The sequence below is a fragment of the Felis catus genome, chromosome C2 (assembly GCF_018350175.1).
Source record: "Felis catus isolate Fca126 chromosome C2, F.catus_Fca126_mat1.0, whole genome shotgun sequence".
NCBI classification, from domain to species: domain Eukaryota; kingdom Metazoa; phylum Chordata; class Mammalia; order Carnivora; family Felidae; genus Felis; species Felis catus.
Window position 1 is genome coordinate 46,481,900 of NC_058376.1, and position 21,581 is coordinate 46,503,480.

Sequence of the window (21,581 nt, forward strand, 5' to 3'; positions counted from 1 at the left end):
GATACCACGTAACCTCTGGGGCTAGATGAGAAAGAAGAAACCACGCTGCCTCTGCCTTGTTTGGTGGAATACCTGTTCTCAACCACCTGTACGTTACAGACCGAGCTGAACCTAGTCTTTGAAGTTGTCCCAGCCTAGGCATACGGGTGTCAGATGATTCCTGTCTGGATGAACTGTAACAGCAATAGATACATGGAAGGATAGATTGTAAGGGAACAGTGTTTGACCTTCTAATGTGATGCTCTTTAGCATGCAGAAGTTTTTCTCTCATTAAACATTCAGTTGAATATGTGGGTAAGCAGAGTTTATGATGGATATAAAATAGTGGTTAGAAATTTGCTCCAAAGCATTTACACGCCATTCCTCAAACTTCCACCCCTTATGACCACTGATATGCATGTATAAGACACCAGCAGTTAGGTGTTCTGGCCATTTGGAGGTACACTCTGGGCCTCTAGTAGACTCAGAATAGACATCAATATGGATTTAAAAGAGAAATTCATTTTGAGGAACAGCAGAATGATCTATTTTCCAATAGTTATGCAATTCTGTCTTTTCTCCCATAGTCTCATCTGTAAGAGGAATACATGCTTATTGAAGAGTATGAAGAACTGATACCCTGAAATTTTGAAATTTCATCTTAGTCAAATGCCCAGACCCCAACAGCCCTAAACACAACTAAACAGACTAGCAGATCTTTATAAGGCAATTTTTATCGTACAAGGTAAACTGATGTTTATTTGAACATTTGTTCCTATAAGCCTGTATGTTTTTTTCATTGAATCAGCTTTATTGAAGTATAAATCATATACACGATAAAAGTCCATGTTTTTCAGTGCCCTAGTCAATAAGTTTTGATAAATGTAAACAGTCTGGTAATCACTGCCACCATCAATAGATAGACCATTTCCATCCCCTCAAAATACTCCTTGGTTCCCTTCCACAATCAATTCCCCAGCTCTAGCCCCAGCAACTACTGATGTGCTTTCCCCCGTTCAAATTTTGGCTTTTCTCGGTTTTCACATACTGTAGTCATATAGTGAGTCTTCTTCTGTGTCTGGCTTCATTCCCTTGGCATAATGCTGTTCTGCTATTCACCAGAGTGGTTGTTCGTTTTCACTGATGAGTAGTATTTTCACATACTGGTAAATCATCCTTTGTTTATCCAGTCATCTGTTGATGGGTATCGGTGTTGTTTCTAAGTTTGGGCTATTGCGAAAAAAGCTGCTATGGAAATCTGAGTGCAAAACTTCTATTTTTCTTGGGTAAAATACCTAGGGCTGAGGAATGATGGCTTTAGTGCTAAAAAATATTTATCTTCTCTATATCAATTACCCCTAAAAAAATGAAAAATAGAAATATCTCTTAGTCATATTTCATAAAATTTATCAGCAGATCTGTTGTAAGATAGTTGAAGAGTCCATACATTTCCCAGCCCTAAAGAGTCACATACACAATCACATACATTTAACATATTCCAAGATAATGCTTAATAATATGAAGATACTATTCCTTACAAACTTCAACATATTATAAGTAAAATAAAATACACTCACATTATTATATGAACAAAGAAGACACACTATACTATTGTAATTTACTACACAATCTCTAATTTAAAAAGAGGGCAACTTTAGTCCATCTTTTACAAAGAAATATATTTATAAAATGCCTACGTGCTTTTCACACTAGTTATGTTGACTTTAATTAAGGAAGGAAAATATTTCTCATTTCCCAAATGAGAAACATTTCCTAACTCAAACATGCCCAGGATTGTTCTTACTCTAAATTTGCATATAGAAATGTCTGGAATAGAAAATTTTAAATATCAGACTCCAGGGTTATAAGCTTTCACATTCAAAAGTGCAGAGAATCCAACATTAACAAATTATAGTTCTACAAAAATCAGAATTACATCTTAGATGTCCCTTATTTAAATAACAGTGATGTCACTTTAGAGTTAACAACTACAGGGAATTATTGAATTGTAACACATGCGGATACTTAGGAAATTTCAAGTGTTCCTAATATCATTATAAAAATGAACATTTTACAATATTATTATCTCTAGAGAAAGATATATAAAGGTTACAATCAACGAAACTTCTGTCATGACAAAGTAAATGTTTCACCTTCATTTCAAATTGCTTTCTGAAATTGTTATGAAGTTCAACCTCACTGAATTAATGAAAATAAAATTTATCCCACCACAGATTTTTGGTGGCAGAAACTAAAACTTTAAAAAATACATAAAACAAAAATAGCATGAAAAGTTTCCTGACACAAGTTATATTTAGATTCCCTTAACTCAACACTTGGAAACTCAATTTTGTATTTTGTAAACTAGTCATATAAAATGATTCTGAAAGTATAAATGAGGTTTTTATCAACCAATTGACTCTGACAAGCTGCCATATCACCACCTGTCACTGGCAGCATCCTATGGAAACTTGTAGTACTTAAAACACACTCAGCGTCTGCCAAGGAAGCAGACTGCAGAGTGGAGAAGACTGGAGCTTAACACACAGGTTATTCACTGCCACACAGTGGCAACGCTGCGGGCCGGTGGAATGGGGCACTCATTCTGTGTCCCCCAAGCCCCAGGCAGGCCACTCCGCCTGCATTAATGCACCCAGTCTCTCGGATGGCGCAGAACTTCCAGAATTTCCGCTTCTTTGGAGTTCTCTGGGGGTGAGTGCATGTACTCCCATCTATACAGGTCCAAAACAAAAGCAAAACATGTAATAATAATAAAAATAATAATAAACAACACACATACCTCTTTACTTAAAATAAGTGAAAATTAAAATTCTAAGAGTAAAAAATTTCTTGTATCTCCTTGTCTCCAATGTACTTAATATGCCTTTTACCCATTAGGCTTTTAAAAAATATTTGCTGCTAAAGAAATAAAATATTTTAATAATTTCTGAGCATCCTTTGGCTAATATTAATATCTCAGAGCTAAAATACACTTTTACTAGAAACCAGGTTTCATAAAATGTAGAACCACAGAGGATCCACGGGCAAACTTTTTTTAGCTTGGCATTTATGCATTTATTTTAATGTGTTACTTTCTATTTACGGCAATAATATCGGTTTGCCTTTTTAAACAAATTCTCTCTCAGAAAAAATAAGAGTATAAAATGTAAGTGAATACCTCAGATAATATACAAATATAGTCAAAATGGTTAAGCTGTAGTATGAAGTCTGGCAAAACCTCGTTTAGACCAGGGGTTAGCAAACCTTTCCTACAAAGGGTCACATTAATAAATACTCTATTTTTACTTTTTTTATTAAAAAAAATTCTTTTAATGTTTATTTATTTTTGAGAGAGAGAGAGAGAGAGACAGAGTGCAAGCAGGGGAGGGGCAGAGGGAGAGGGAGACACTGGATCTGAAGCAGGCTCCAGGCTCTGAGCTGTCAGCACAGAGCCCAATGTGGGGCTTGAACTCACAAATTGCAAGATCATCACCTGAGCTGAAGTTGGATGCTTAACTGACTGAGCCACCCAGGTGTCCCATATAAATACTTTAATTTAGGCTTTGTGGGGCCACATACAATACAAAAAAGAATACAACATTCTTTTTTGTTTTTAATAATCCTTTAAAAATGTAAAGTTCATTCTTAGCTCAAGGGCTGTACAAAAACACATCACAGGCGGACTTGGATTCATCTTGCAGCCTCAAGTTTGCACGCGCTTGGTATAGACTAGAAGAAGCTAAAAGTGACCTGTCATGTGAACTATGCAAATGAGCAAGGGATTGATTTATAACCCACCCATATCTGCAGCTTACAATGTACCATATAATCAGGGGCAGCAGTAATCAGGAGGACTACCTGAAGCCCTTAACTTATCTCTAGTTTTGGGGCACCTGGGCAGTTCAGTTGGTTCAGCTCCTGACTCTTGATTTTGGCTCAGGTCATGATCTCACCGTTCATGAGTTCAAGCCCCGAGTCAGGCTCCACACTGACAGTGCAGAGCCTGTTTGAGATTCTCTCTGCCCCGCCCCTACTTATGCGCATGCATGCATAGGCTTTCTCAAAAATAAGTTAAAAAAAAAAAAAAAGAACTTATCTCTACATCTTATTCACATCTCACCTCTAGGGTGTCAGGAACACCTGACAGTGACATATATGAGCTTTTGCTACAGACATGAGATCCCAAGAACAACAGTTATACAAGGACAGAGACAATGCCATTTTGAAGACAGTGACAACTATATGGGCTACTAATCTCACCAGGCTAGATCTGGATGGCAGAATGAGGCAAGCCAGACCTTTAGTGCCATCCAGCAGTCCATTCTTTTTTTTTTTTTTAATGTTTATTTATTTTTGAGACAGAGAGAGAGAGAGCATGAATGGGGGAGGGTCAGAGAGAGAGGGAGGCACAGAATCTGAAACAGGCTCCAGGCTCTGAGCTGTCAGCACAGAGCCCGACGGAGGGCTCGAACTCACAGACTGTGAGATCACGACCTGAGCCAAAGTCGGCAGTCCATTCTTATTTGGACATCTACCCTCATGGAGAAATGAAGATTCTAGTGCTTATAAAACAAGCAATGGTAATTTTTTTAAAATATTTTCTATTTAGTCTGGACACACATCATTCTCACTTATACACAAAAAGTCAATTGTAGATCTTTATTAACCTAATAGCACCAACATAAACATCTCTCTCTCTCTCTTTCTTTCTTTCTTTCTTTCTTTCTTTCTTTCTTTCTTTCTTTCTTTTTAATATATATGTCTTTAAAATCCCCCTCCCCCCCCATTTTCAAGTAACCTTTCTGGAAGCTCACCACAGCATCATGTAAAGCACAGAGAGAACGTGGAGCATGTGCAACAATCCCTCATACTTTCACACGTTTGATATTTCATAGTGGAGAGTAAGACTTCCTCACAGGTGTAAAAATTACTAACAAAATTAAGTTGAAAAACCTGACATACATTAACAAATTTGTTTCGCCCACAGCTCTTCCTAGAAAATCACCAAGTGGGCAAGGTCATTCTGGGCCCCTACACACCATCATCCACCCTATCTTCTTATTCCCTCTATACTTTCTCACCCCTCCCCCACAGAGCCATATCATTCATCCTGCCATTCATTCGTTAAAAAAAAAAATAATTTTCCGGGGCGCCTGCATGGCTCAGTCAGTTAAGTGTCCAACTCTTGATCTAGGCTCAGATCATGAACTTATGGTTCGTGAGATTGAGCCCCATGTCGGGCTCTGCACTAGCAGCACAGAGCCTGCTTGGGATTCTCTCTTCCCTTTCTCTTTCTGCTACTCCCCAGCTTGCTTGCTCTCTCTCTCTCTCTCAAAATACATAAACAAACATGAAAAAAATTTTTAATAAAATTAATTTTCCTTAATTATTTGACTGTGATTTTATTATAAACTCAGCAATATCAAAACCATTGAAGTCATTAGGTAAGACACTGGAGTGTTCATATTTTCATGTTTTGTACGGGTTAGCAGATTGGGAGTGGAGGAATAATTACTATAATGAGTTATTCTTACCGAGCAGTTAGAGGTAAAGACATCAAGATGCTTTCAATCCTGGATCCTGGAGTGAAGAGGCCAAACTTTGTACCTCGATCATACACAAGGTTAAATTCTACATACCTGACGTAAAGACAACAAATAACATTAACGGCCAGTTGAGTAAAATCTTTCTTGGCCCATGACAAGTACCTCAAGGGCTTGGGGTGGGGAGGGGCCTCTTCCTGCCCATTGCCCCTCTCCCTCCCAATCAGCTGAACTGGCACAGGGAATACCAATCTACAGTCAGTTCAGTCTTGCCCATCCGGACAGGCATAAATAAAAGGGTATCCCACCCAACAAACAACAGGATATAGATTCGGCCCCAATATGGCACAGTTACAAAACAAGAAGATTATGTTTTCCAATAAGAAAACAGAATGGACACAAAGATGAGAACTTTAAGGCACAAAAACAAGAAAAAGAAACGACATCCTTTATTAGGATAGAACAGCTCTTTCTGGTATTCCCTCATGAACTGAGATGTTTCAGAAGACCTCATTTCACTACCTAACTTCCATTTACTAAGATAGTGCAAAACGTTCGTAATTGAAAGGCCAGGCACAGCTAACAGCAGTCTATTAATAATTACTAATATATCCTAGATATTCCCTTTTCTTAAAGTAGTTGATAGCACTGAAATGCAGTCATATAATCCAGTCTTCCTGAAGATTAATGGCAATCAAAATAAAAAGCATTGGTTGAGTTGCAGGGCTAAATTTTATGTTTCTAAGAAGACTATCCTTAGCATCAACTGAAATTTGGTTTGGTAAATTTGTTTTCCACTAACTGCCACATGGTGTCAGATCTAAACTCTGTCTAGCTGAAAAAATCTGTGATTGGCTTTAACATCATGGGATCTCTTGTAAAAGGTCATTTAAACTTCAAAGATAATTTTTACTACTCCTAAGAATTTAGAACGGTCCATAAAGCTGAAAATTCAATGAATAGACACCCTTTCAGATCATTTCTCAACTCATTCAGAAACTACTTTCTTGGTCTAAACTTCCCTCAGGGGGCGCCTGGGTGGCTCAGTCGGTTAAGCATCTGACTTCGGCTCAGGTCATGATCTCATGGTACGTGAGTTCAAGCCCCGTGTTGGGCTCTGTGCTGACAGCTCAGAGCCTGAAGCCTGCCCATTTGTTTACCCACTGGTTAGTCTTTAATCACACCTGGAGGAAGATATTCTCTAGAATTCCACAGTACATCAATTTTTAGAAAACACCCTTCTGTGTGCAAACTTGCCAAAGGCCTTGAAAAAATTTAAATATATCCATGAATCCCTTTTTAGTCCTCAGCATTTATTTATCATGGATTGAATTTTATGCATTAATAACTATTTAACACCTTCTTATAAGCCTGTTTCAAACGATAATGTAAGTGAAACTTCTTAATTTCTTCCTCGCTAAGAGCATGGAAAAGAATTTGTCTCTCAGCCACCTTTTTCACCCCAATGCTGGTTTTCTAAAACATGGTATTTAAGGGATGGCTGGGATTCTCTAGTTTGTACTAATGTCTCTTTCAAAGACTCCTATATGGAACTCCCTATATGAATTTGTTGTAAGGATCCTTGAACTGCTTTCCTTTTTTGAGTGAAGGATGCCCCTTTCCTGACATTAGGCTGACTCCTATAAGGTTTCACTTAGTTCTGATCTTTCTGATCCTTCCCATACATTTATCCTCTCTGAAGTGCCTGTAAACCATGAATGAACTTTAGCCATTCCCTTCAATTTAACAGATGCCTAAATTTTATCTTGTTTCCCTTCCCTAAAATACAGCAAAACAACAGTAAGTTAAAGATCTTTTGTTTCCTGGGCACCTAGTTGGCTCAGTTGGAAGAGCATGTGACTGTTGACCTTGGGGTTGAGAGTTTGAGTCCCATGTTGGGTGTAGAGATTAATACATACATACATAAACTTTTTAAAAAAAAATTCTAATTAAAAAAAAAAAAAGATCATTAGTTTCTGTTCTCCTGTGAAAAAGAAGACTGCAAGAGTGAAGTTCAAGGTCTGGGGAGAGAATAGTAGAAGTGGGTAAGAGACTAAAGGAAATTCCCAAGTAAGGGACTCAAGTCGAAAAGGAAGCAGCCTGACCACAGCAAGGGAAACTCCTACTTGGAGGGGAAGGAAAGGAGCGAGGTATAACGTGTGAAGGATGCAGATAGGGTTGTGAGTGCAGTGTGTAAAAAGGGGAAGACAATGCTGACAACCGTAGTCAGGACCTGGGGTTATCTGAAGGCTCAGAGTTTACTGCCATCTTAAGGCCCAGAGATACAGGGGGTAGGAGGTTCTCAGTGAGAAACACTCCCATGTCGCATCACAGAAAATTCATCTAACACCCCACACTTATACGTAACTCAAAAAATACCTGATGTGCAAGGATTCACACAAATGGAATTTTCAAAATGTCTTGTCATTACATAATGAAAAAGCAGAAAACAAAAGAACGCCAAACATTGTTCCTATGTCTAAGAAGTTTTAAGGCTTCACCTCATTAGTATTCACAAAATCTGCCAGCTTTGCACATCAAATCCTGGGCAAAACTAGAATATTGTACTTTCCAGAGGGTTTTTTGCAAATTTTCATTGGCTATTTAATGTATAATCAACAGTGCTGTGTTGGTTTCAGGTGTACAATGTAGTGATTTAACGATTCTATACATTACTCAGTGCTCACCGCCACAAGTGTGCTCTTAATCCCCTTCCCCTATTTCAGCCATGCCCCCATCACCTCCCTTACAGTAACCCCTAGTTCGTTCTCCGTATGTGTTTTTCTTGTTTGTTTCTTTTTGACTTTGTTCGTTTGTTTTGTTTCTTAAATTGTACATGTTATTCGGCCATAAAAAAAGAACGTGTCTTGCCACATGCAACCACATGGATGGAGCTGGTGGGTATCATACTCAATGAGTTAAGTCGGTCAGAGAAGGACGAATACCATATGATTTCACTCAAACGTGGAATTTAAGAAATAAAACCGCATGGAGTTTTAAATTATCCTCTTGGGTATACCTTCCCCACTAAACCATGAGCTTCTTTTCACAGATGCATGTTATACTCACCACTGTAGCCAGGACAGTGCCTAGCCATAAGGGTTGCATAATAAATGTCAAGGAAATGAAAAAAGGAAGGAATAGTAAAAGTATTATTTGAGAAATCATGGGACCAAAGAAAGAGTCCCAAAACAGATGCACTAAGAAACTTCTAACAAGAAAACTTAATCAACTTCCATTTTCCCAAATTTCTAAATTAAAGGACCAGATCACACAGGCGGCCATAAGAAAGAATAAACACAGATATTTCTCTTTAAACTTGAAACATTATTTAAGTTGACCTCTTCAGGGACTAACTTTACCTCCTCAAATACTGAAAGTTTTATTTGCCTGAGACAGAATTGACATGAACGAGAAAATCCATGTTACAGCCATGGACCAGTACTACAAATGAAATTAAGACAGCAGTGAGAAATTGATGTGAGCTGGCAGGGTGGATCATTGGAGCTGATCTGCAAATATACCTCGGGTGAAGACGACCTCAATGTGGTCACCCAACTGGGCTCTAAGCTCAATGCACAGAACAGGGTGGCTGAGGTTGAGTATCTAGTAAGAAATCAAAACCTGCTTCAACTACTTAACTTCCTTTGTGTATGGGAAAGACTACCAGTTTTGAGGTCACGGTGACCTGCTTCTACATCTGGGATCTTTTATTTACTAGTTGTAATCCTGGGCAAGAGACTTACTTTTCGGGGAGGAAGTTTTATCACCTGTAAAATGATGATAATGACACCAATCTCACAGGTTTGTAAAGAAAACTAGATGCAATCTGTCTAACACTGGCTGGCACACACATCATTAATAAGTATTACCATTAAGTGTAAATAATTTCTGAAATGGTTATTTCCATTCTAACAACTTCCATGAAACCTTAAAATGGATGGAAAAGTGTGGGCTTCCAAATCTACAAAACAGCAAAAACATTAAGTGATGCCCATATCTTGGCGTAAGGCTGCAAGGAACTGCTAGAAGACTAAAAGAAATCAGCTGAATTAAATTCAGCAAGTACTAATACATGGCTCCTACAAATCTCTCATATACAGACAAATGAGGTAACCTCTGCTGTTTTTACAACGCTATTTCAGACAAATCTTAATATTCATTTGATATTCACCTAGTTACCAAAAGAAGTTCCAGTTAGTACTAATACAACTCTAACAAAGTACCTGTCAAAGGCAACACATCCCCCTCCATTCATTCACCCACCACAATGGCTCCACCCTCCCCTGCCCCAAGGCTTGCAATGAGATGGTCTATTCTCCTGTCGCTCACTCGCTCACTCACCGTCCTCTCCGCAGCTGCTGCCACAGCTTCTCCTGGGGGGTGAATGAGTCATCACAGTGCTTTTTCACAAGAGGAATGTATGAAGGAACCACAGCCTGGGCGCAGCTCTGCACAAAGCGAAACACTTCTTCCTTGGATGGAGAGTCAAGGTCATCAAAAAAGATGCCCCCGATGCCCCTCCGCTCCCCACGATGGACTATAAAAAAGTAATCATCACACCTGGAAGACACAGCAAGGCCATGTCAGGGATCAAAGGGGAACAAAAGGCATGAATGTCAATGTGAGCATTTCAGCTTATCCTTGACTAATGCCAAAGCAATGTCCTTACTTTTCTGCCCAACTATGAAAATGAAACTAGGGCTTCAGACACATTTCCTGTAAGTAGCAACCATGTAGAAAATGCTTATGCTTTCATCTGCAAAGCAAAGAATAGAACACATATCTAAAGGATGTGGAATTCTAAGAACTTTAGTGAAAAAGAAACAGAGTCCAGTATTAAGAGTGTGTTTTTTATTTACTTATTTTGAGAGAGAGAAAGAGAGTGCATGTGCTCTCGAGCATGAGTGGGGGAGGGGCAGAGAGAGAGAGGGAGAGAGAATCTTAAGCAGGCTCCACGCTCAGCATGGAGCTGGATGCAGGGCTCGATCCCATGACCCTGGGATCACGACCTGAGCTGGAATCAAGAGTTGGATGCTTCACTGACTGAGCACCCCCAGGCGCCCCAACAGTGTATTTCTTAAAACAAGTGATGCTGCTGCCTTCAGCAGCACTGGGGCTTTTGCAAGAGGCAGGACAGGAATCCTCCAACCAACAACACCAACCAGGTCTGACTGGGTGCCAACCCTTCGGCTCTCAAGTCAGGTTCTTTATTCGCCAAAGGAAGGCACAGCAAATAATCTCTAAGGTTTTCAGCAATACAATGCGGAGTCTCCATAGCCGGCATGACTGAGGGAAGGGCTGGTGGAAGGAGACGTTCAGAGAACGTCTAGGGACGTATGAAAGCTTACCCCTGTGAGCCAGCACATGAAACTATCCATCTGCTCCTGAGGCTTTCCCCTCTGTGCCCACTAGAACAGCTTTCCTAAAAAGTCATTTCCTAAATGCTCAATTTGTAGAAAATAGTTTACTTGTGGAAACAACTTTTCAGATGATCTCTATAAACAGAAAAACCTGTACAAACAAAAACTAAAAGCTATTTAAAAGGTTCCATTAAAAATAGCCTTAATAGTTTAAACCAGCAAAACAAAACAACAAAACACAAAACCAGTAGCAGATGCAAATCCCTAGAACTGATGCAATGGTATAATTCACCTTGACTGTGACTTGTTGGCTGTCCTTTACAGGCACATTTTATTAGCATAGTTGAAGACCATCCTGGGCAAGGCTGTGAAGTCAGCTTTCACCAAATCACACTATTTCAAAATCACCAGAAAATTAAGAAGTTTGCTAAATACTTACACTAAAAACTTCTTTTTTAACTAGCCTGCATCCTAGATGTCTTAGTAACTAGTATCACTCAGATAAAGTCATCTCAATAATGGCAATAAGAGGAAACCAAAAAAAGAGAAGGTCACCCAAACCAGTCCTCTTCCTGGAAGGAGGCTGATTTGTGTGAGAGTGTGTGTGTGTGTGTGTGTGTGTGTGTGCGCAAGAGAGAGAGAGAGAGAGAGAGAGAGAGAGGGAAAATCACTCCATCTTACATTCATGCTTCCATAGCTGTGCAATTTTCATTGGTAGTATCAATCAAAAGGAGAATATATCTTTTCTGAGAATTTTAAAGCTGAACTCCATACCCTTACATAATATCAACATCCCACAATTATCAGCTCTAAAAACAATGCAAAACAACAACAACAACAAAAACACCAAAACCTTTCCTGTTCTTCCTTTTTCAAGAATGTCAATTAGCTCTAGGCAGAGTTGAGTACGTTATTCTTATTCCAAACAATTTATGCTTATACTCCATTTTACTTCTGCCAAATATCTTGGATCTCCTCACAACTCATTTGTTTCCCTTTTCTTTACCATTAGAGTTTCCTTAACCAAAGTTTCCAATCCCAGTCTTCTTCTTGTCCAAATCTCTGGTGTATCTGTATCTTTCCCTAACAGTTCTCTGACTCTTCCCATGTCTGAATATTCCCATGGCAACAAACATTCTCATCTGGGATGAGAAGTTAAAAGCCAACCCCAGGATTAAAAAGCCTCTGATTCTCAGGCATAGATCACCTTAAAATTTATATTCCAAATCATTTGGGATCAAAAAATACACTGCTACCCAATTATTAAAATATTCCTAAATAAACAACATAATAAAACCACTTCAAACTAGCATTCTACTTCTGGTGCCAAAAAAAAACCCAGATCAATCTTCATAAGCTGAAAAACATATTCAGTGACATAATATTGCCTTCAGGATCTACAGGAGGAAGCAACAGAATATATTTTAGGTGTTATGACATCTTTACCTACCATTTTTTAAATTTAGGGTAGAGATCAGGACCATGCTGGTCACAAGCCTCCTTTAGAGTTCTGTGGAAATGGACAGCATCCTCTTGGTTCAAGTATGTTGGAGTGAGGTCACATCCACCACCAAACCACCACAGCTTGTTACCTACAAAATCGAGACGTGTGATTTTCACGCAGACTTTGGACTTTGAGATGTAGCACACTACTCACTGTATTAGCAAACTTAATTTATCAGCTTAGTTTAACATGAAGTGGGTGACAATCAAAAAATATTTAGGGGCATCTGGGTGGCTCAGTAGATTAAGCATCCTACTTTGGCTCAGGTCATGATCTCATGGTTCATGGGTTCAAGCCCTGCATCGGACTCTGTGCTGACAGCTCAGAGCCTGGAGCCTGCATCTCCCTCCCTCTGTCCCTCTCCTGCTCATGCTCTGTCTCTCTCTCTCAAACGTAAATAAACATTAATATATATATATTATATAAATTTATATAATTTATATAAATTATATATATTATATAATTATAATATAATTATATATATTACATATATATAATTATATATATAATATATATATATAATATATATAAATATATATATATATATATATATATATATATATATATATATATATAAATTCAACTAAATTTAGCTCTGAATGGCCAGTAAAGCCTAGGCAGGAAAGAAAAGGTAAAAGTATGAAATCAAAAAGTGACAGAGTAGATCCAGGCAGGAAAATGATATGATATGCATGGCAGAGAATGATGAAACACCACATGGGTGGACCAGGAAGTAGATCTCAACTCTGGCTGCATATCAGAATCACACGAGGAGCATAAAATGCCTCTGCTGGGTCACAATTAAAAAACAAACAAGCAAAGAAAAAACAAACAACAAGCAAATCTCTGGCCCAGGTATCTGCAGTTTATAAAAGTTCCCCAGGAGATTCTGATGTTCCCTGTATTAAAAACCACTGCCTGTCCCGCCTTAAGCCCAGAAAGGGCAAAAACACTTACAGAGGGACACAACTTACCATTTAAGAATAACTATTACATGTGTTTAGTTGGGTCTATAGGCTGTCAATACCAGTTACCAACTTCTAACATTAAAAGGTTGAACCAAGGGGCGCCTGGGTGGCTCAGTCGGTTGGGTGTCCGACTTCAGCTCAGGTCACGATCTCCCGGTCCGTGAGTTCGAGCCCCTCATCGGGCTCTGGGCTCATGGCTCAGAGCCTGGAACCTGCTTCCGATTCTGTGTCTCCCTCTCTCTATGCCCCTCCCCCCGTTCATGCTCTGTCTCTCTCTGTCCCAAAAATAAGTAAACGTTAAAAAAAAAAAAAATTAAAAAAAAAAAAAAGGTTGAACCAAACTAAATGTCTTCAAAATGAAAGTTAAATACATCGACTTTAAATACCACACCTCCAGAGAGACCACCAGCCATAGAGCGGCACTGCACAGACGCTCCACAGGGTGGTAACAGTAGGTCCGGCTAATTTGGAGACATGGGCTGAACTACACGTCCTTAATGAGGCATGATCAACTCCACCCTATCTTAAACCCACTGATAACACGCTGGTGACTAGCAGAGCAATACACTTGGAAGATATTTTCACATTTTCACAAAAGCAAGTTTTCCATTTCGATTTAACCTTATACATGAGGTTTTCCTTTGGATTTTCTTTCCTGTGCAAAGAACCCTGTGTGCACTTTGAAGCTGAGATTCATTAAATCATTCCTTCTGCGTTGGAGGAAATATGGGGAAGTTCAGAGCCCAGCCAATGCTATTTCCACTTTTCACCTCTCGTGCATAATCCATTGCACCTGCCAAGGAATAAGGCTTAATATGCCTCCTGAAAACCTCGTTAAGATTTATATATTCTTTCTCACATTCTTAAATTATGCCCCCCGGCTTGTTTTAAAATTCATATTTGCACAATAATATTTTCCACAGCTCCAGGGATGCTTACCATCAGCTTCTTCTACTTCAAAGTATCTGTAGTTGAAATGGATAGTAGGAGCATGAGGATTCTTGGGGTGGATAACAGAGCTCACGCCCATAGCAGAAAACGGCAATTTACCTGGAAAGCAAAACACGTGGTGAGCTCTGCTTACTCATCGGGCTTAAATCACTCCAACTTGGTTTCAGGACCAATTTTCAAAAGCTCCTTTTTGTCTCTTAAAATACAATTTTTAAAAAGTAAACGTGAACATGCTTCTTTGGGATGTGCACCCTAATGTGTTTTTTTTTCCACAGAAGCAATATTTATTGTACAAATAGAACTCATGGGGAATAAAGGTTTGCAGGGACTTTTAAAGGCTGTTGAGACTGCCTGATTTACCATCTTTCGTCTTCAGAATTTTCCCTCTGCTTCGCATTTGTTTCGCTGCTTCCTCAGAAAGATTTCCATGAACAACAGAAACGCTCACCCCAGCCTTTTCAAAAACATGCCCATCTTGAAGTACACAGCTGATGCCACCACCTCCTGTTTACAGAAATACAAGATGAGGAGAGAAGGTAAGGGTGTATGCAAAATCGAAAACAACGCTTGCATGAAGGTGGTGGGATTAGGAGTGACATTCCTCCTCTACTGTCCAAATCTTCTAGACCATCAGGATATTTAGCATTTTAAAGTACAATAAAATTAGATAACTAGCATAGCTTGATGACACTGTGACTGCCTAGTGGGCAAATATTCTATCTTTCCCACAGCACTAAACTGAGTATTTCTTCTACATCTAAAATAAATCACTGGACGGGCGCCTGGGTGGCTCAGTCAGTTAAGCATCTGACTTGATTTCTGCTCAGGTCATGATCTCAAGGTTTGTGAGATGGAGCCCCCACCCAAAGGGCTCCATGCTAATAGCTCAGAACCTGCTTGGGACTCTCTCACTCCCTTTCTATCTGCTCCTCCCCTGGCCAAGTTTGCTCGCTCAAAATAAATAAATAAACTTTAAAAATAAAATAAATCACTGGAATATTTTCCCTTCAAATACTACTGTTCACAATGGCATCCATTGGTTATGATACATGAGAGAAGTCCAAAGTTAAAAACAGGTATGGGTATGTTTGAGGAATGTTCTGTTATTACCAAGTTTAAGAGCTCTGTATTGTTTTTTCTCAGTGTGCTGTGTACCATTTAATTTTGTTTATAGGCACTTAAAAAACAGTAGACATTTGAACTCTTCAGGGATTTGGGCCTTTAAACTGAATAAGATACACATTAATATTTAGGTAGATGAGATTTACTACTAATAGGTTTTTTTTTTTTTTAAGACACTAGAGTTACCACAAAGGCAACTGTTCATAGAGGTACTTGTTTGTCTTTATTTCTAAGAATTTTTAGAGCTGGATGGGACATAAGACTATCCAGTGCAACCCCTGTACATTTCAAGTGAGAAAATGAGGCCCAGAAAGACAAAACACTTTATCCAACATCACACAGCTGGCAAGTTGTCCAATTTGTTTTAGTGCTTTCTATGCATCAGACAATATTTTAAGCACTTCATATATCATCATCCCTACAATCCCCTCATATAGTATCTAATCTCATTTCAGAGAAGAGGACACAGAGGCACATCAAAAATTAAGTAACTTCTGAAGGCCACAAAGTTACTCTAGTACTTGTAGTTGGGTCCTTGTTCAATGGTCTTCACTTGAAAACATTATAAGATAGATAACACTACAAAAGATCAGATTTAACCTCACTTAATAGAGATGAGGCAGCATCACAGCTCAAAAGCTGAGGAGAAGGATGCTGTAGTATTCCTAGCTAAGAAGCCAGGAATTCTTCAAGTTTATGACCAAGATGTGGGCTTTCCCTACATAGGCAATAACAAGGTCATAAATACATGATTCTATAAAAACTGGATTTTTCTTTACTGAAGTACAATTGACACATAACATTATATTAGTTTCAGGTGTACACCACAATGATTCGATATTTGTATACATTGCAAAATAAGTCTAGTTACCATCCAACACCACAGTTACAAATTTTTTTTTTCTCATGATGAGAATTTTCAAGATCTACTCTCTCAGCAATATATGCAATACGATATTTTTGGCTGTAGTCACCATGCTGTACATTACATCCTTATGACTTATTTATTTTATAACTGGAAGTTTGTACCTTCACCCATTTTGCCCATTCTCCTCACCCCCTCCTATGTGTTAACTACTAATCTGAAGAACTGGGTTTTGCCACTGGAAGGGAAGATTGTCCTAGCAGGAAGTCTGAGGGGTGCTTTTGGTAGAACTACTGACAAGCCAAATATTTCTTGCGCAACTTGAGAAAAAGACATAATGACACAATGACAGCCTCAGTTGGAGGAGTCTGGCCAACACGTAGCAAATAGGAGGCAAGTTAATCTTTCCATCTCTAAAGAAGGAGGAGAAGGGGGAAATGCACCCAGAGAAGCGGATGAAATGTGAGGAAAATCGATGCTCAATTACAAATATGGACACCCAAGTCTGTTGGCTAAAAATAACCCTAAAACTATTAGAAAAAGCGCCATTAAAAAATCGCATAGACTTTGAAACGTCCAGGATTAGAGTAACAGATCTGCATCTAGAGGTCTGCAAACAGAAGCCTGATGACCCTTACAGTCTCAATCTTCCTAAAGGTGTCCCTTCTAACCTAGCAGCCGCTCTGTAGGTACCCCTTTCCTACTCCCAGCCCCTATTCTCCGTCATCTGCTGCCAGCAACCTAAATCTCGATCTCTAACCGCCCCCCCCCCCCCCCCCCGTCTCCACCTCCCGCTAGGCGCTGGCCTCCTCACCTTCCTTCCTCTCCCACCGGTCCACGGAGAAGCGGGCGCCCCCGTCTACCTGTGCCAGAGCCTGGCACACCTGGGCCTGGGTCTCCAGGATCAGCAGCTCCATCTTGGTCTTCATGTCGCTCGGTCTCCCACGCAGCTCGCGCAGGTCGGTCACAGGCAAGGCCATGAAGCAGCTGCAGCGACGGGCCAGCTCGTCCTCCTCCTCAGGCTTCCCCGACGAAGAGCTCCGCGCCCCCGAGCTCTTGGGCACCATCTCCGCCCGCTGTACGTGCCCGAAGGCGGCGGCGGCCAGCCCCGCCAGCCCGGCCAGCCCCGCCAGCGCCGTGGTCAGCCCGGTCCCCAACCGGGAGGCTCCTCCCGCGGTCCGGCCGTGCCCCAGCCCGCGGCACTGCTCGGTGCCAGCGGAGCCCGGGGGCCGGCAGATGCGTCCCGCGGAGCAGCGCCCCGGCCAGGCGCACATCGCTCCGCGGCCGCCCCGAGCAGCTTGCCAGCAGGAGCCCGCGCACAGCCTGCCCAGGTGCAAGGTCATACTGCCGCGCTGTCACCTCTAGCAATGCCCACGTCCCGGAGATCGGTCCCTGAGCTTCTGGATGTCCCAAGCTGGGGAGCAGCTCTGGGAGTGGAAACCTTGGCGGGGAAGAGCTACTACCGGGTCGGCTCTCGGGCGGCGGGCGGAGGGGCGGGGGATGCTGGGAGCTGTAGTCCGGCTCCTGTCGCCGCCTGCAGGGGCGCGCCGGGAAGATAAAGAATCCAGTCCCCAGAAGGGCGGGTGCCAAGACAAGGGACCTGGATGCCGAACGTGCGAGAGGGCTGTGTAAGTAATGAGATAAGAGGCTTTCTGGTCACGTACAACCTCTGGTCTGCTATCCAATCAACCACAGGGTGTAGACAAAGTACACTGAGGACGCTGAGGACCAATGGAGCAGAAATATGGCCAGAGTCCTTCCCCATTTACATTTACAATTTACAAGTTACATTTTCAAACAGAGTTGCAAATCCTGGCTCTGAGGTGTATAGGAGGCCCCTTCGTGCCCCGTTTCCAGTCCGGGAGACCTTCTAGAACTTGCAGGAGTGGCTTGGGGCGGAGCCTGAGAGACTTCCTCCGTACCAACAGTTTTTAAAGTGAGTCCGCAAGGTAGTCAAGGGATGCTAAGAAAATCCTAGTAAAAGACTTTAGGAGAGTTCATCATTGCAGTCTTTCCAGTTCATGATCCTGCACTAACCAGTTGATTCTTACAGAAATAGGGAAAGCAAAGTGATCATTTTACTAAACACGCGTAAAAGTAATGACCTGGTGTGTTTGGGTGATCAAGGAATAACATTAGACTTAAAAATACATATAACCCTACAATCGTGGCGTGCTGCCAAGTATTTCTCACCTTTTAGTACTTTCAACAACTCATGTAAGCTAGGCGGGGCAAACATTTGCCCTGCTTTCTCCCTGCTACTTACTACCAACACACACACACACACACACACACACACACACACACACTTCAAAAAAGATGTAAGAAGCTAACATAGATTTGACAGATTTTTGTTCTTATTGTTCCTGTAACATACCACAGTTTTGTGTTGTCTGAACATGAAAGTGTTAGAAAGACTGTCATGGAATGATTTTAATTTCCAGTAGTAGATAATAATTTAAGCCACTTGTGGTGGTCTCTACAAGTTTTTAGTGGCTAGATGCAGTGATGGAACTTCATGGCTATGGGTCAGACAAACTGTTCAAACCAGTGTATCTTATCCATCCACAATTGCATCTGGCAACTCTCAAAGTGAGACACAACATTAGCTGGGTAGGTATGCTTGACTCACTAGCAGATTCAATAAAATGTAAAGGTTTGGATTGAGAAGTGAATAGACTACTTCAGGGGAAGAATACCATTGGATTTTAGCCATAGTGTAACATGCTGGGAGGCTGAGTTGCAGGAGGAAAGGGAAGATAAGAACTATCACTGCAGTAAGAGTTGTTTGCCTCTCCTAGATGCCTGTGATAGGGTTTGGCTGGGCCTGGGGATAGCAATTGAACCTCATTAATGGAAAGGACCTCTCTAGCGCATTTTTGTATAAGAACCCCATTCATTTTTGCTCTGATTCTGAGAATACTCATAAAGCTAGGAAAAGATAAGCAGACACAGGCCGCTTTGAACATATGCACAGTCAGATAGTCTGGTCTTGAGCCAACTGTGTCCTAATTTGCAGGTTTCCATCCCTCCCCATCCTTGGCCTCTCTTTGCAAAGAGCTTGCTCTCCTTTCCTCTGGTTTCCAGAGACTTCCATACCCTTACCTTATTATGCTATGCTAAAGAAAGGCCTTTATAACTTTCAAACTTAAAAATAAAATAGCTAGTTATTTAATCAGCACAAATGAGTTTATCTGGGCATAGCGGAAGAATTGTAACTCCAGACATGCAAACTACACCACACCATAGGCAAGAACAACAATACAGAGGAACAAAGAAAAGGAGCTTCCTTTTATAGAGGAGAGAGTTGGGAAGGGTTGTTTGGAAGGAAATTTCATAGGAGGAGAAAGAGAGTTCAGAGTTGTGGTGGCTTCCCATTGGCTGAGTTGTGACAGTTTCTCATTGGCTGGGTTGTTGCTGGGTGAAAAGTAAATCTTTCTCCTTCCTGAAGGGGTATGCAAAGTAAGATGTAACTGATACTGAATGAGAACCATCCCTTAATTTTTTCCTGACCTGATTTTGAATTGGGTTTCATTTATTCATTTTCACACAGCCTGGTTAGTGTGAATGTAAATTACCTTCCTGTGGCTACAAATAGTCTCCAAGAGATTTAAGACCTATTTGTCAGCATGGAATAAAAAAACATCCCCTATTGAAGCAATTTCAAGCTTTTTAAAGCTAGTGAGGACAAATAATAAGTTTATAATAAGGTACAAAACATAAAATGTAAGGCTTCTCATCCTTTTTTGAGCCTGGTTTCCTGCACTGCTTTATGTTCTATATGATCCTGCAAAATAAAAAGATTTTGAATAGCCTTGTACAAACTCATGAGGCATGTATGTATATATATATGTGTGTGTGTGTGTGTGTGTGTGTGTGTGTGTGTGTGTGTGTGTATATATATATATATATAGTGGTTATGTATATATGTTTATACCACTATATATATATAGTGGTAGTGAGATAGCAAAGAAGTGGACTTTTTGATATTTTTACTCAATTTTTTAGAATTTATATTTTAAATGTTTAGGTCTTTATATAATTTTATTTTAGAGGGAGATCGTGTGTGTGAGTTGGGGAGAGGGGCAGAGGTAGAGAGAGAGAAAGAATCTTAAGCAGGCTCCATGCTCAGTGTGGAGCCCAATGCAGGGCTCAGTCTCACAAACCATAAGATCATGACCTGAGTGGAAATCAATATTTGGATGCTTAACCCAACTGAGCCACCCAGGTGTCCAGAAATGTTTAGGTCTTTAGAGGCAAATATTTACATATTTCATTAAAATAATTGGTTCTTATAGTTAAATGTAGGTTAAATATCCAATGCAATTTGTTGTTACTGACTTGCTTTTTCTTTATCTGAAGTAATTTTAAGATTAGTTTCTCATAGAGGTATAGATACCACCCAAATAGTCAAGAAAAGTTTTATGAAAGGGAGGAATCATGGTGTCTGCACCTTAGTCCTTCACCTTTTGCCTTTAGCCCTCCCTATTTCTTCTCTATAGTAATATGCATGTGATATCTGGAGTTGCAGCAACGATTTGTGATGAAGACTATCAAAATCACATGAAAAAATTTGAACAGCAGTAAGATAGAAGGAGCCTGGATCCTGATACTTCCTTGAGCAGATGGAACTCCTGGGCTGGAGTTTTTGTTATATGAGAAAAATAAATAAAGGTACTATTTGTCAGATTGTCAGTACCTTCAGCTTAAGTCTTTCTAATATCCTAATTATCCCATCTTGATTCTATGTCTACCCTGGAGCCAACCAACAATGGCCAGGGGTAGAGGATGGAATCGTGTTACAACATGATGACCTCCAGAGATGCCTGGGTGGCTCAGTCGGTTAAGTGTCCAACTCTTGATTTCGGCTCAGGTCATGATTTCATGGTTCGTGGATTTGAGCCCTGTGAGGGGATCCATGCTGGCAGTGCGGAACCTGCTTGGGATTCTCTGTCTCCCTCTCTCTGCCCCTCCCCTGCGCGCTCTCTCTCTCTCTCTCTCTCAAAATAAATAAACATTAAAAAAAAAAAAAAAGAACATGATGACCTCCCACTATAATTGAGGGGAATGGTCAGTATTGGATATCATTTCCACAAAAAAGGGAAATATGGTAAGCAGATAATACAGTTGATGCCCAGGATAGAGATAAATTTTTGAAGATAATTCTGGGGTATTGAGCTTATGAATCTAAGATGAACACAAATATGGAATTCAGAAAGAACTAACAAGTTAGGTGTGACAGAAGGTAATAGGTTTAACCTAGACAGTTATTAAAAGTTATTTCTA

At 40.4% G+C, this 21,581-nt stretch overlaps 1 protein-coding gene across 1 annotated transcript; it reads right to left on the reverse strand.

Annotated features, from left to right (window-relative positions):
* Positions 1-767: 767 nt before the first annotated feature.
* On the reverse strand, positions 768-17,655 carry CPOX (coproporphyrinogen oxidase). Its single transcript, XM_003991594.6, has 7 exons — positions 17,110-17,655; positions 14,669-14,812; positions 14,297-14,407; positions 12,336-12,477; positions 9,867-10,085; positions 5,514-5,618; positions 768-2,711 (listed from the first exon to the last, which is right to left on the reverse strand). Exons 1-7 carry the CDS (start codon positions 17,636-17,638, stop codon positions 2,624-2,626), a joined length of 1,338 nt encoding a protein of 445 aa, XP_003991643.3. The 5' UTR covers positions 17,639-17,655; the 3' UTR covers positions 768-2,623.
* Between the last annotated feature and the right edge of the window lie 3,926 nt (positions 17,656-21,581).